Genomic DNA, 13,226 nt, shown 5'->3' on the forward strand with positions numbered 1-13,226 from the left:
AAGGGACTTTCTCTGATGAGACTAACCCTACAAATGGGCTAGCAAGTAACAGCATACCTTTCTCTATACATTCTAAGCATTGTGCATGTCATCTACCTTTGCCGTTTTCAAAAAAAAAGAAAAGATGAGGTGAAATAACCAATCCGTTTTATGGCAATGCTGTAATACAAATGCCATCAACATTCTGCACACTGATTTTGATTCCATAAAGTATTACAGCTCCCCCTTGTGGACAAGAGTGCAAATAGGGAATACATTTGATCACAGAAAGGCAGAAAAACAGAATTGGTCTCAAAGTTGTTGTGGTCATAGTGGTGGTGGTGGGAGGGGGGTCCAACCAAGGGACAAGCCTACAGATAGACCTTAAATACAGACTTGTCCTGTTCATACTCAAACATGGGATATAGCTTTTGAAAACAGCAAAGATAGAATGGTTATAATTCAACATGAAGAAAAAGCTACAAGAACTCCAAAAGGATTTTAATAGGAAATGAAGATGTTCTTTATGTATTTTATATTAATTTTTTTTTTAATTTAGTGCTCAGGAAACATGTCAAGGTGATCTAAGGAAAACTAACACTAACTGGTACACATTGCATAGGTGTAATGACATAGAAATCTGGAATATACCCGAACAGTATAGCACAGAAATATACTAGCACCAAATCTTTACTTTTATATTCCCTTTCTTTCAGGGATAACACAAAGCACAACTGAGAGCCGGTTCACTTCACCCTGAAAGGCACAGACATATCCCTACTACATAAAATAAAATGGAACATATGCCTAAAACTGCCGACATTTAAATCGCACAAACCCTTCGGAAATTATCACTTTTTTTTTTTTTTTTATAAGGAAATTTTTTTTTCTTGTACAGTGTTAGCCAGTGGTTATAAAATATAAAAAAACAAAAAACTTGCAAGTCTTCAGTAGGTGATACCTTTTTTAATGGCTAACTCATAATGATGACAGAATATGACGTTTCAAAGCTTACTCTCGGCTTCTTCTTCAGATATGTCTAAAAACACTTTCTGCAGGCTGCATTTTTATCTATAACTGGACACAAGGATAGGATTACAGGAGGGAGGGGGGAAGAGGCTTATTACTATATACATATAAAAACAAATAATCAATTCCCAGTTCCCAGAGTCTTTATCTTTATGGCTGTCTTAGTTCACTGATTTGTATAGAATGACATGAACCCATGTGATGTATTCAATCCATTATCCAGAGTCTTAAATAGGGTCATGCATTTGTATTCATAAATCAGTCACTGTTTGCTTGATTTAAAATTCCCTCTTAAAATCAAAATTTTCATGTCATTGGTGATGTTATGATCTTCCTGGCAGAAATGTTTTGGCACGGGAAGGTCTATTCTCTGTTCTCTAATTGTGTGGTGATGTGAATTAATTCTCATTCTGAGTTTCTGGCCGGTCTCTCCAACATACAGATTTTCAGTGGAACATTTGGTGCACATTATCAAATACACTACATTAGGTGTGTTACTGGTGAACGTACCTGGGATTTTATATTCAGTTTGGTATCTCCATCCTGTCAGTGGTCAGTATGTGAGGGCAGGTTTTGCACCTTTTCTGTCCGCATGGAAATGTTCCAGTGTGAGTTGGAGGTGACAGTGAGCTACTAACAACCATATTCCTGAGGTTTGGTGGCTGTCTGTAGCACAGGAGAGGGGCGTCTGGAAATATGGATTTCCCTATGTGTCCAGTTGTGCATAATTATGCAGCCTGCAGAAAGTGTTTTTAGACATATCTGAAGAAGAAGCCAAAGAGCTTTGAAACGTCATATTCTGTCATCATTATGAGTTAGCCATTAAAAAAGGTATCACCTACTGAAGACTTGCAAGTATTTTGGTTTTTTTTATACTTTTTTTTATTGCATATTTTGAATTTATGACTAAAATAAATATAGCTGGCACATAACTCCAGTGTCTTATATACATTTTAACCCTTTATCCTTATACCAGTAACATTTTACCTCCCTCTACATTCCAACTTTAATAACTTTTTACATTTTATTTCAACGTAGCTTTACACGACCTTGTATTTTGTGGGTACATAAATTTTTTTAATCAGTTCTAATTACTTTTTTTCTTTTTTTTTTTTAGATGATATCAGAAAATCTGACTAGGCAACTGAATTTTAAGGCTTATGGGGTTTATCACGTAGAATAAATCGTATAATAATTTTGTGAGCACAGTGATGTTTGTTTATGTTTGTAGAATGACTGCTTAATTTTGATTCCTATACAAATGAGATAAGAATACATCGGGACGTGTACTGGGGCGGGTGAGCATCACAACAAAATCTTCCTCTTGCTCAATACCAGTCCCAGCAACACTGATGTAATCAGAGCTCTCACCCATCTCCTCATGGGCGAGAGGAAGATCTTGCAGTGATGCTCGCTGCCCCAGGATATACTCTTAGCTAATTTGCATAGGATTTAAAAGCAACCTTTTGTGAAAGTGAAGAAGTCATTCTACAAACACATCATAGCACCGTGCTCACTGATCTGAGCACAACGTTTTTTGGTGCGGACACACTGCCTTTAACAAAAAGTGGCATTGCTATCCAAAGCAACCAGACTTCAGTGGGAAGTCTTCATATGCTTGGAAGACACTGATTATAGAAGTCACACATTCGGTGGAAATTGTGATACCTTTGGGCTATACTCTGGGTAAATAATCTATATCAGTAAAGGTGAAGGTCCAACTCTCAGTCCCTCCTTCCAGTGATCACATAAGTGAAGGCTCATTGTTTATTAGGCACAGTGCCATATATTTGGTAGGAGGTGGAGGTATATTTGGAGGTGCTGAAACTTGTATTCCCACTAATCCGATTTCGAAAAGATTCTGACCCTTAGTATAGGCCATCAATATCAAAAGGAGTGTTCCAGTTCTTATTTTTCCACATAGCTAGTCTTAAAAGAAGGTTATCAGGTGAGTGCCATGCACATAGAGTAAAAAGAACCAGTATGAGTGGTTTCTGGAAGATTTTAACAGCAGCTGTTATCCACTGAGGCAGGTCTCACAAGGTTAAGTTAAGGCCAGGAAGCTTGGTCTGTGTCTACCAGATTTACTGACCGAAACCTGTCTGAGCTGAGCTGAACTATGATAGATCAGGCCAATAAACAGACAGAACTTCCAAGCCTGAAACGGAAAGTGTTAAGCAGGCCTAAATGTCTAAGCGGGTGGAAGGAGCCCTCACATGAGCCCCATCACTAAGAATAATAAGAGACTATGAAGCACTCACCTCAGCCTCCTTCTGCTGCAGGATCATGTCCTTATCCAGCACTTCCTCTTCCACTGGCCTACAACAAGAAAATATTGTTGATTTTAATGCTAAACCTTGCCAATAGCCTTATGGCTTAACTTGTTGAACAAGATAAATGTTCACTCACTTTCCAGTGCGTTTTAATCTCTCTGAGCGGAAGTTTTCATAGTGCAGATCCTGAGTGACCTCTTGTAGGTCTTGCATGTGCGTCCTGTAGAGATAAAACATCACAGCCTTCAAACCATGAAGCCAGGCCACGAAAACAGAAAGAAGATCTATGAATAACGTGCTTGACCACACTCAAGGCAAAATGAAAGAAAAGCTTCCTACTGTGGGGAACAATTAGACGGGTGGGAGTCGGGCCTGAGATCTCCGCCATTAACAGTTCCATTGTCAGAACAATACGCTTTACATTGTAAACATCTTATAATGTCCAAAGGACGTAGAATGGTGCCTGCAAATGTGTATATATACATGCACTATATGGGGAAAACATAGTTATTTTAGTAAATCAATTTTTAAAGTATGTAACATGTAAAATAAAAAAAAATGGCAAATGAAGACTGCCCCTACATTTTATAATATTCCATGTCACTTTGCTGCCTTAGGGTCAAGTTCACAAGGTGGAAAATGAAAAGGGTATTCCTCTTCATTTTACGCCGCTAGATTTTTTGCGGGGCTAGCCGCGATTGGATGCCGATGCATTGCATCCCACTACTGAATTGGACCAGATGAATGAGCTTAATCAGGAGGGAGTCTTCAGCCGTGGAATCCGCGGCAAGAGTCCTGCTGTAATCTCTGCCTCCGATTGAAAACATTGGGAGCAATCTGCTCTGGATTTGGGGGCGGATTCTGCCACCAAATCCGCGGCAGATTCCTCTGTGTGAACTGACCCTTACATTGGATCCCATTAGTCTACATACATGGGAAGGTCCCATCACAGCACACAAGAAATTAAGTCAGTCTCTGACTGAGAAATATCAACACTTCATTCAATAACTATCTGAGCAGGAGTGGGGACCGATAAGCATCAAAATTAAAAGCTACTTAGGATTGGTGAGGTGAATACTACTTTTTTTCCTTTAACTTATTCAACCTGTATGACTATAGTCTCCCCACTGGAAACCCCGTTAACTACTGTACATGTCTTATGAGTCCTACATTTCTACAATGGTGAAAAAAACCCAAATGGGTCAAAAATTAGGTAAATTGATAATCATCCAGACGCCACCTAATTCTATATGGTATCTTTTGTGTGTAGCTGGAGAATTAAAGTTTGTTAAACTGATTGTCAAAACCATTAAAATAGTGGCTCTCAACCTGCAGTATGTAAACCCCAGGGTGTAACTCCCCACAGTTTGCAGATGGTATATGCTGGGGCTGAGATCTACTGTCCCCCCACCTCCGCTCAGGATGGATGCCCACACATAGCTACAGTCACCATCCTTATTCTAGAAGTGCAATAAGTACTTCCATCAATACTGACGGTGATTCCTCTGAGAAATCCATCAGCGCCCCTGGGAGTGAGTAGTGAGCTGCAATCATTACCTCTCTGCTCCTGGAACTGAGGACTGATGTCACAACAGATTGCGGCACAGAGACGAAGCATAGAGCAGAGTGGTGTAATGAATGCAGTTCACCACTCACTCTTTGGATACTCAGCGGCCATTATAATACATGTGGGGCCACTGAAAAGCAATTACAGACTTGGGGTGCTTAGGATCCACCAGTAAAATTTATTCTAGGAGCCTGTGTGCAATCACTGTACATGCCAATAACATCAGACACCTATTCACAAATTCCAAAAACTATGTTAACACGGATTTTGGTTTCCCTTATCCTTACCATACTATTTCTGTCCTATGAGCCCTCTCAGTAGCCTGCTGTCTGGCCCCTGCCTTACACTAGAGAGCTCTTAATTCTCGGAAGCAGGAGAATCTGCTTACCCAGCAATAGATCTCAGGCGGCAGCAAAATGATTGGTGTTTGGGGTCCCTGCAAATGCTGACAAAGTAGGACTAGGGAGGGAAGATTCTGGTCTGCCTGCCTCTGTGCCTAGATGTCACCACAGGCTCTATATACTAATAAACTGGGAAGGTTGTTAAGTAATCTAATTAGGTAATATACCGCATGTCCATCAGCCTGTGCATCCATATAATGAACTATCTGTATGTATACAGCGAGTCATGCAACACTTGTGCAGGGGGTGAGGAAACTGGGGACCTATGCCTGCTGAGGGCCCCTAAGGCTCATGGGCCCATTCAGGGATTCAACTGTTCCACTGAGGGTCAGCCTGAGCCTCCTAAGGGGACCATTATACTAAACGGGGGGGCATTGAGGACCAGTACATACACAACGAAGGCTTCAAACAAAGCTTTATTTTGTGAAAATCTATAAGTAATTGCTATTTTAGGGTACTCGGTTGGGGCTTTTTCACACTAGGGGGTGTGTGAGAGGTTGAGAAAAAAACTGGTCTAAATCATACCCTAAAAAAAGCATTTTCATCTAATCAATCCCCCACCGCTGCTTTTCCAACGCTTACCAGGTCCCTGCTGGTCTGCATTTCCTAGCCCCATCTCTCAGCCATTCAAGTGGCATTTACTGATGTACAGACCAGGAGACAGAGACTGTCGGGACCCAGTGGACATACAAACAGCTGAAGTGGGGATCATGAAGAGAGAAATTCTGTTTAAATATGACCCCCTTGCTCTAAAACATAATAGAGCACGGCCTTTTGTTTCAGATCCTCACTTCTTGCACCTCTCTCTCTCTCTCTGGAGAATCGGTTTTGCATTACACATAGTTGATGCAAATGAACATGCTTTTTTTTTTTAAAAAAAAAAAAAAAAAAGGAAATGTGGATATTTAATCATTTAAAATCGACTAATAAGGCAGGCAGGTTTTCCTTTTGATTCATTTTCAATGATGGTGTTGCAAAAATGCATAGTGTGAATATAGTCAGTCTATGGTTTAAAGTCAATTGGAAGGACAATTGTTCCATTCATAGAAGACAAAAGTATCTATGTTCAATATAAAACAAAAATATTGGGATGTGACCTTTGCCTAAGGTATGTGTCCGTAACAACAAGAATTGTTGCAAAGGAGAACAGCGAGTGACAATGTGAAATAAATATGCACTAAAATAAGTGTAACGCTGGGTTCACACCTGCGTCTGGGGTCTCCGTACTATGGTTTCCGTCTTCTGCATGGCAGAAGACGGAAACCATAGATCGGGTCCGGCCGTGCGCGGCGGTGAGCGTTTTAGGCTCTCCGCCGCGAAACCGGATTTTTTTTATCCGGACACAGAGTACTGCATGTCCGACTCTGTGTCCGGATTATAAAACCCGGTTTCGCGGCGGAGAGCGCAAAACGCTCACTGCCGCGCACGGCCGGACAGCTTTCTCACCCATTCAAATGAATGGGTATGAAAGAGTCCTGCAGGTTTCCATCTCCTGCCTCTGTTTTATGCAGGAAACGGAAACCTGCAATAAGGACCGACGACGCAGATGTGAACGAGCCCTAAACTGATTTTTTTAAAATAAAATAAAAAAAATAACACAATGTGGACAGTATTCCTTATAACCAGCAGGTGTCGCTATGGTTAAAGCATCTCATTACAGCTAGGACAAGAAGTTTTATCCTTATTTTAATAGCATTTTAGGAAACTGAGAATAATGTGGACTGTTATTGTCCTGGTCTCTGTTTTTCTCCTCTGACATTTTTGTAGTGTTTTTTTTTTTTTTCTTACTACTACTTTGTTTTATTGTTTTTCAATAAATTTAGTATTTTATTCCATATCCTCTGAGTGCTACTGCTTCCTTTTCCTGGGTTTTCTACAGTATGACAGTGTTGGGTGAAAGACGTGAGATTTCATCTATTACACAGTATAGATCAATAACTTTCTGAACAGTGTGGGGTCCCACCAAAAGAATCCCCCACCAATCTCAAAATGGCACCTTGACTTCCCTGTGTGAATGGAACACAAAGTCACATAAGCCTTTACTGCGATATTCATTGTCTAAGGGACTGCCTGAAATTTCCAAGTACATTGTTCAGCTATCTCTGGCAACCTCATACAGAATGAATAGAGCAGCAATGTGCATGAGCGACTTCCCACCCCAGTCACATGAGGGACAAAAGGACCCCGTTCTCGGGATAGGTGGTGATCCCAGCAATCAGACCCCTAAAATCCTGTCCTGATGAACGGTCATAAGTCACTTAGGTGGCATAGACATTTTAAGTGTGGCACAAAGTCCAAACTATCTATAAACACTTTGAACGTGTCAAAATCGCCTTATTGGTCATACATCCACTGGCCATTGATACTTACACCAACATTGTACGGAGTTTCAAGAAGTCATTGTGCTCAGGGTTCTCCACCTCCACAACACCCCATGGGTACAGTCGTCCACGAATTTTCTTTCCTTTCACCTCAATAAGTTGATTAGAGCCAATGACAGCAAATGGTATGCTGGCCTGAAGGAATAACATGATACCAATTATAACAACGACTACTTCTACCATGTTAAAGGGAATACAATATAAAAGGATGCCCAGTCCAGACAGGAATATTTCTTTGGAAAAGAGAGTTGATTTTGAATAAACAATTTACACTAAATCTCTTTTCAACAGTGATACTTATGCTGTGACTCTATCAATATTATTACAGTCACCTTAAAGGAGACAATAAACAGTTAACCACTTGCTGACCACCCATTCACTTCATATGTCTGGGCAGTTCACATGTAACTCTGAAAGGACTTAATGGTACATCTTTGCAGTGTTAGCAGCTGCAAAATCTCAGGGTCCATCTGTAGTTCCCAATCACAGGCTGTGGCAAATATCCGCTTAAGGATGGTCAGATATTGACCAAAACATCTGGATGTCAAGTTAAAAAGCCAATTCCCCCTCTCAGGGATCACCATATATACCAGATGACCTATGTTGCTAAATTACATATATGACTGACAATATAAAAGCTAGTAATTTACATACAAGCCTGAATAAAGAATTGTTATTATGATTAGAGATGAGAGAGTACTATTCGAAACACTCATTTCGAATAGCACACACCCATAGGAATGAATGGACGCAGCTGGCACGCAGGGGGTTAAGCGGCCAGCCGCAGGCAAAGTCTGCGTGCCGGCCACTTCCATACATTTCTATGGGTGCGTGCTATTCGAAACGGCCATTTCGAATACTACTCGCTTATCTCTAATTCTGATTGAATAACTTGAGAGAGTGCCATGAATTATTACTGTATATAAACTGACACTGCCATTTACATCAGGGTAGTGATATTCTCATATGTCGCTGGTTCCTTTCCTTAGACCACTGATTGGTCTCATGCGACATCTCCAATGCGGTGAGAAAAGTAGGATTTTTCTCTCTGCTGATTTCAGGCGGATACCGGGTGGCCAGTCTATCAGGTCCGTGCGTTTGTGTGGGCAATCACTTTTTAAGAGGATAGGGTTTCTCTTTTTCAGGTCTTCAAGCAGACCTGAAGGACAGAAACCAGAATGCTATTGTGAGCTTAGTGTAATGCTGAACACGATGCCATCGCACAATGGAGGACTATGGAGCACAGCACAGTGGCGTGTAAGGTGCGTATGGCAATGCTGTCTGGGGCCTAGACGGTTAAATATTGGGTCTTTCTATTGCATCTCTGAGCTATGTTAAATGGCATCCTGGCTTCAAATCCAGCCAAGGAGAACATCGGCATCGAGTCTGTATGTCCTCACTATATTTTCGTGGGTTTCCTTGGGGTTCTCCAGTTTCCTCCAAGGATAGGGAATTTAAAATTGCGAGTCCTACTTTGGAATATGTTGGCGCTATATAAGCAAGCAAAATAAATAAATACCACCTTGTATGAGTGACTGCTCCCAAAGTCTGCCGAGAGATTTAGTTTGTGTTTACACTGGATGTACAGCTTAGTCTTGAGACCATCAAATGCCACACACCAGTGAAAGCAAAGGCAGCATAATCCTCCTCCACCCCCATCACTCAAGAGGTGATCCTGCTGGTTAGGGTTTATTAAGTGGCGTTATTAGGAATTTCATCCTGCTTTGTGTAGTACAGACCTGCAGCCAGAGTATTACACACTACCTGATGGATAGAAATTCTTCTACGACTTGGAATGCACATACGGTTCATTTTTAGAAAATGGAAACAAAGAACAAGCAACTGGAGCTTATATTATCTTAAATATTTTCCATTTATAGAAAAAAAACACCTTTAAGCCGATTTAGTGACATCTCACCTTTAACACTCGCGTCTGCTCTTTGAACTCCTCATCTTCATCCGAGTCGGCATCAGGGAGCTGGTAGATTCTAATGCCATGTTCAGCAATCTCATCTAGGACCTGCAAGTAATACAAAAACATGTCATGTGCACGTGTACCCAAAAAAGCAGCCAAAAACACCATGTCAGAAGACAACTCAATACAAAGAAAGAGTATTTTGTATTAGTGAGATTGGCTTCCTGTCCTTGGCGGGCATAGCAGTACTGGCACCAGTTCTTTCAAAATTCACAAAAGAGCAAGTTCTCTTAGGAGTGGGACTTTGGACTGGGAACAGCCTTATAATGGGGCTCTCAGAATGTGAACGGACATGCCAACACTAACTTCCCCAGAGTTTTGGAAAGGTAATAAGCCACCATGTGAACCAACAGTTTAATATTTTGCCAAAACATCAAGGGATCTTGGGTGTAAAATAAACTTCCACACAGTCTCCACAAATCATGTCTTTTCCTCTCCGGGGACAAGTGCCCTGTGATTATTTTTGTAAAATTTGTCCTTTGAATAGTCTTACAATGAAGACTGTCACACAAATGACACTGGTGTATAAATGTAACATAAGAGGGAAGAGATCCACTAAGGAATTTTTCCTTTTCCTGGAATTCATAGCCTTTATACTAGCACCAAATTCAAGCTTTTAGAATGAGAAATTTTTGTAGAAATATTTATGGGGGATAGAAGCACACCAAGCAAAAAATATAATACTAAACAATTACATCTCACAATGAATTGTATTACATTCATTACTGGATTATATGCATTTCCATACAGAGGGTCAAAGCAAACCAAGGACCTATAGCAAGGGTAGGGAACCTTTGGCTCTCCAGCTGCTGTGAAACTACAACTCCCAGCATGCTCCATTCACTTCCATGGGAGTTCCCAGAACAGCAGAGCCAGTATGCATGCTGGGAGTTGTAGTTTTACAACAGCTGGAGAGCCGTACGTTCCCTACCCCTGACCTATAGCCTAAAATACTCTCTGCAAATGGTGAGCAGTGTCAGTCTTGCCTTGGGTTGTCTCATGTATTACTCTACTTCAAAAGTCAGATTTAAGTAAAGGAAATACCGAAAACGGGACAATTCAGAAGGAGCGAGTTCAGATGTGGTAGATTTGCTGCAGATTCTACATCAAACTACAGTACAATAGTGTGGATGGGGTTTGGAAAACTATCCACACATATTGAAAGAATTCTGAATATGCTTACTTACACTGCAGAAATGCTGCAGATATTGATCATGGATTTCACTCCTTCCAGATGTCCGCCATTTAAAAACTGAAAGTGGCAGGGGGGAAAAAAAGACCTCGGTGCAGGAATTTTCACTTCACCGATTTTTGGCGGTTTCTATAACTGAGTCTCCGGCGTAGATGTGAATGCAGCCTTACATTACTGCCTTGTGCGGATGTAAATGATCTTCTATACAGAGTGTCTATCTGAAAGTGAAAGAGTAAATATTCTTTTGGGGACATTGTTGTACTAATAAAGCACATCTATCGCTTTCTGTTACATTTCTTATTACCGTATCTAACTAATCAATAGTAAAAGATGTGCCAGGGAGAGGGTGACAGGCTATGCTGTTAGTGATCAATGTTCACACTAAGTGATAGGCAGTGAAAATGTAATAAAGATTATAACAGCTGTATAGATGACTATATAGAGCTGTATACACCACATGGAGATGGAAGCTAGGCTACAGAGTATGCCACACTTGAGCTACATACACACAAACATGTGATAAAACACATGAACAATATACATAATCTGCCACAGCCTCCAAAGACCCATTGATTTGCTTCAGTAAGTGTGGGCTGCCAAATTGATAGGCATCGGACGTACACGAGCATGTATGGGGCTAGTACAATATAATGTGTCAGTGTGCTAGCCGTGAAAAGGACGAGTTCATGTACTTGCAGCCTTAGGCTAGATTCACAACGGAGTTTGGGTTTCCACTGAATGGAAACCTAATCCACTTTAAAAAGTGGTTACTGCAGACCCCTAAGACTATAATGGAGTCCGGCAGATTTCCGTCCAAAACAAGACAGAAAAAAAGCGGAGAGAAAAGTCCGGCTTGCAGGACTTTTTTCTCTGCATTTTTTAAACGGATTTGCGGATGGAAAATGATTGATATTAAATTTTTTTTAATTATATTGAAATTATAGTTACACTTTAAAGCAGCTTCGTAACTGAAATGGTGTACAGGAGGAATAGTCAAAACAGTAAGAGGCAGATCGAACTATATGTAAAAAAAAAAATAAAAACAACTCCAAAAATCTTGCAGCTTTGCCTTATGTACTAAAAATACTACTATGGCTGAACAGCCTGCTGTATGCTCCTGGCATTCTTGGAATGATTACAGGTTGATCCTGGAGCCTGCTGGCCTACTAGCTATTGTTTAGATCCTGCTGTGTCGACGGTATTATACACACGGTGTTGTAGTTACTGTTACTTTCTCCAGAATAATAATAAAAAACACCCGGTGTAATGTGCCTAAATGTGAAAATCAGACTGGATGAGCTCCAATACAGATCATATGAGGTCATCAAAGCTCTGTATGGAAGTCCAACATTATATTAAATATTCTGTTTTAAAAGGGTTATCTAACAAATGTGAGCAGCTGACTGCCACAGGTCCTGTAAGTTCTATTTATCAGCCATTATTGCCTGTGCACAACTTGTTTGGCCACATGTTTCCCGTTCAGAAATGTTGCAATAGATGCAGTCGGCAGGCTCAGTCCTATGATGTCCACATATCCTAGCAGCACACATGAACAGGGGTTATAATGATGGGACAACCAGTTTAGTAAACGTGGGTGATACAGTCATAAAAGGCATGACAAAATTGAGCCATAGTGCAAGAACCTTACCAAATCCAGCCCAATTTCAGAAGGAATCCTACTAATCCTTTCCATGAATTTGTACACCACTTTTTTTTTAGAGAGCCAAGAAGAACAGGACAGAAACCAATCGGCAGCTGATCATCTTCGTTTAGCAATTGGTGGCAGTGTCAACACCAAACACCCTCCCCCCATCGAATTCTATGACATCATAGAATCACTAAGACATGCCAGACGCTTGTAAAAATGATAAATACCCTTCAAATCCATCATCAGTAAAAAATAACCAAGTATTATTAAACATATCCAGAGCCATCAGAAGTATGCCACGGACCCTTCACAGTACAATTTGTACCACGTTCACAGTGAACAGACATGAAAGATCAAACTTGAGAGATGAAAGGCATGAAAACTTTTGCAAATGCAGAACGCCATGTACTAAAATCATCCTTGCAGAATGCCCTTTGGTTAGGTGCCACATCTTTATTTCTGAACCTCCTTACAACTTCAGCCTTAAAAACATTTTTACAAAAAGGGTCTTTGTAGTTCCTGTGGCCCATGGATTGGTGGGTGCAGATTAGAAATACTCAGCTCTGCCATTTAACATAGCTCAGAGATGCAATAGAAAGACCTAATATTTAACCATCTAGGCCCCAGACAGCATTGCCATACGCACCTTACACGCCACCGTGCTGTGCTTCATAGTCCTCCATATACAGCGTTATAAAAAGTTAGAAGCCAAAACAAAACAGGGAACAAGCGAAATCTGTCAGCTGGGAGATTTCCTAGATAACATCCTTGTCCTTAAACA

General features: G+C 40.7%; 1 protein-coding gene across 1 annotated transcript in view; it reads right to left on the reverse strand.

The window, feature by feature from the left end:
- Window positions 1-13,226, reverse strand: part of LOC142204551 (septin-2A) — a 64,383-nt gene that overhangs the window by 13,371 nt on the left and 37,786 nt on the right. The window contains exons 8-11 of the mRNA XM_075275868.1: window positions 9,549-9,650; window positions 7,620-7,765; window positions 3,418-3,501; window positions 3,270-3,327 (exon numbers count right to left, since the gene is read on the reverse strand). Of these exons, the coding sequence (XP_075131969.1) occupies window positions 3,270-3,327; window positions 3,418-3,501; window positions 7,620-7,765; window positions 9,549-9,650 (390 nt within the window). The remainder of the gene's footprint in view (window positions 1-3,269; window positions 3,328-3,417; window positions 3,502-7,619; window positions 7,766-9,548; window positions 9,651-13,226) is intronic.

The sequence above is a fragment of the Leptodactylus fuscus genome, chromosome 1 (assembly GCF_031893055.1).
Source record: "Leptodactylus fuscus isolate aLepFus1 chromosome 1, aLepFus1.hap2, whole genome shotgun sequence".
In the NCBI taxonomy this organism is placed as follows: Eukaryota; Metazoa; Chordata; class Amphibia; order Anura; family Leptodactylidae; genus Leptodactylus; species Leptodactylus fuscus.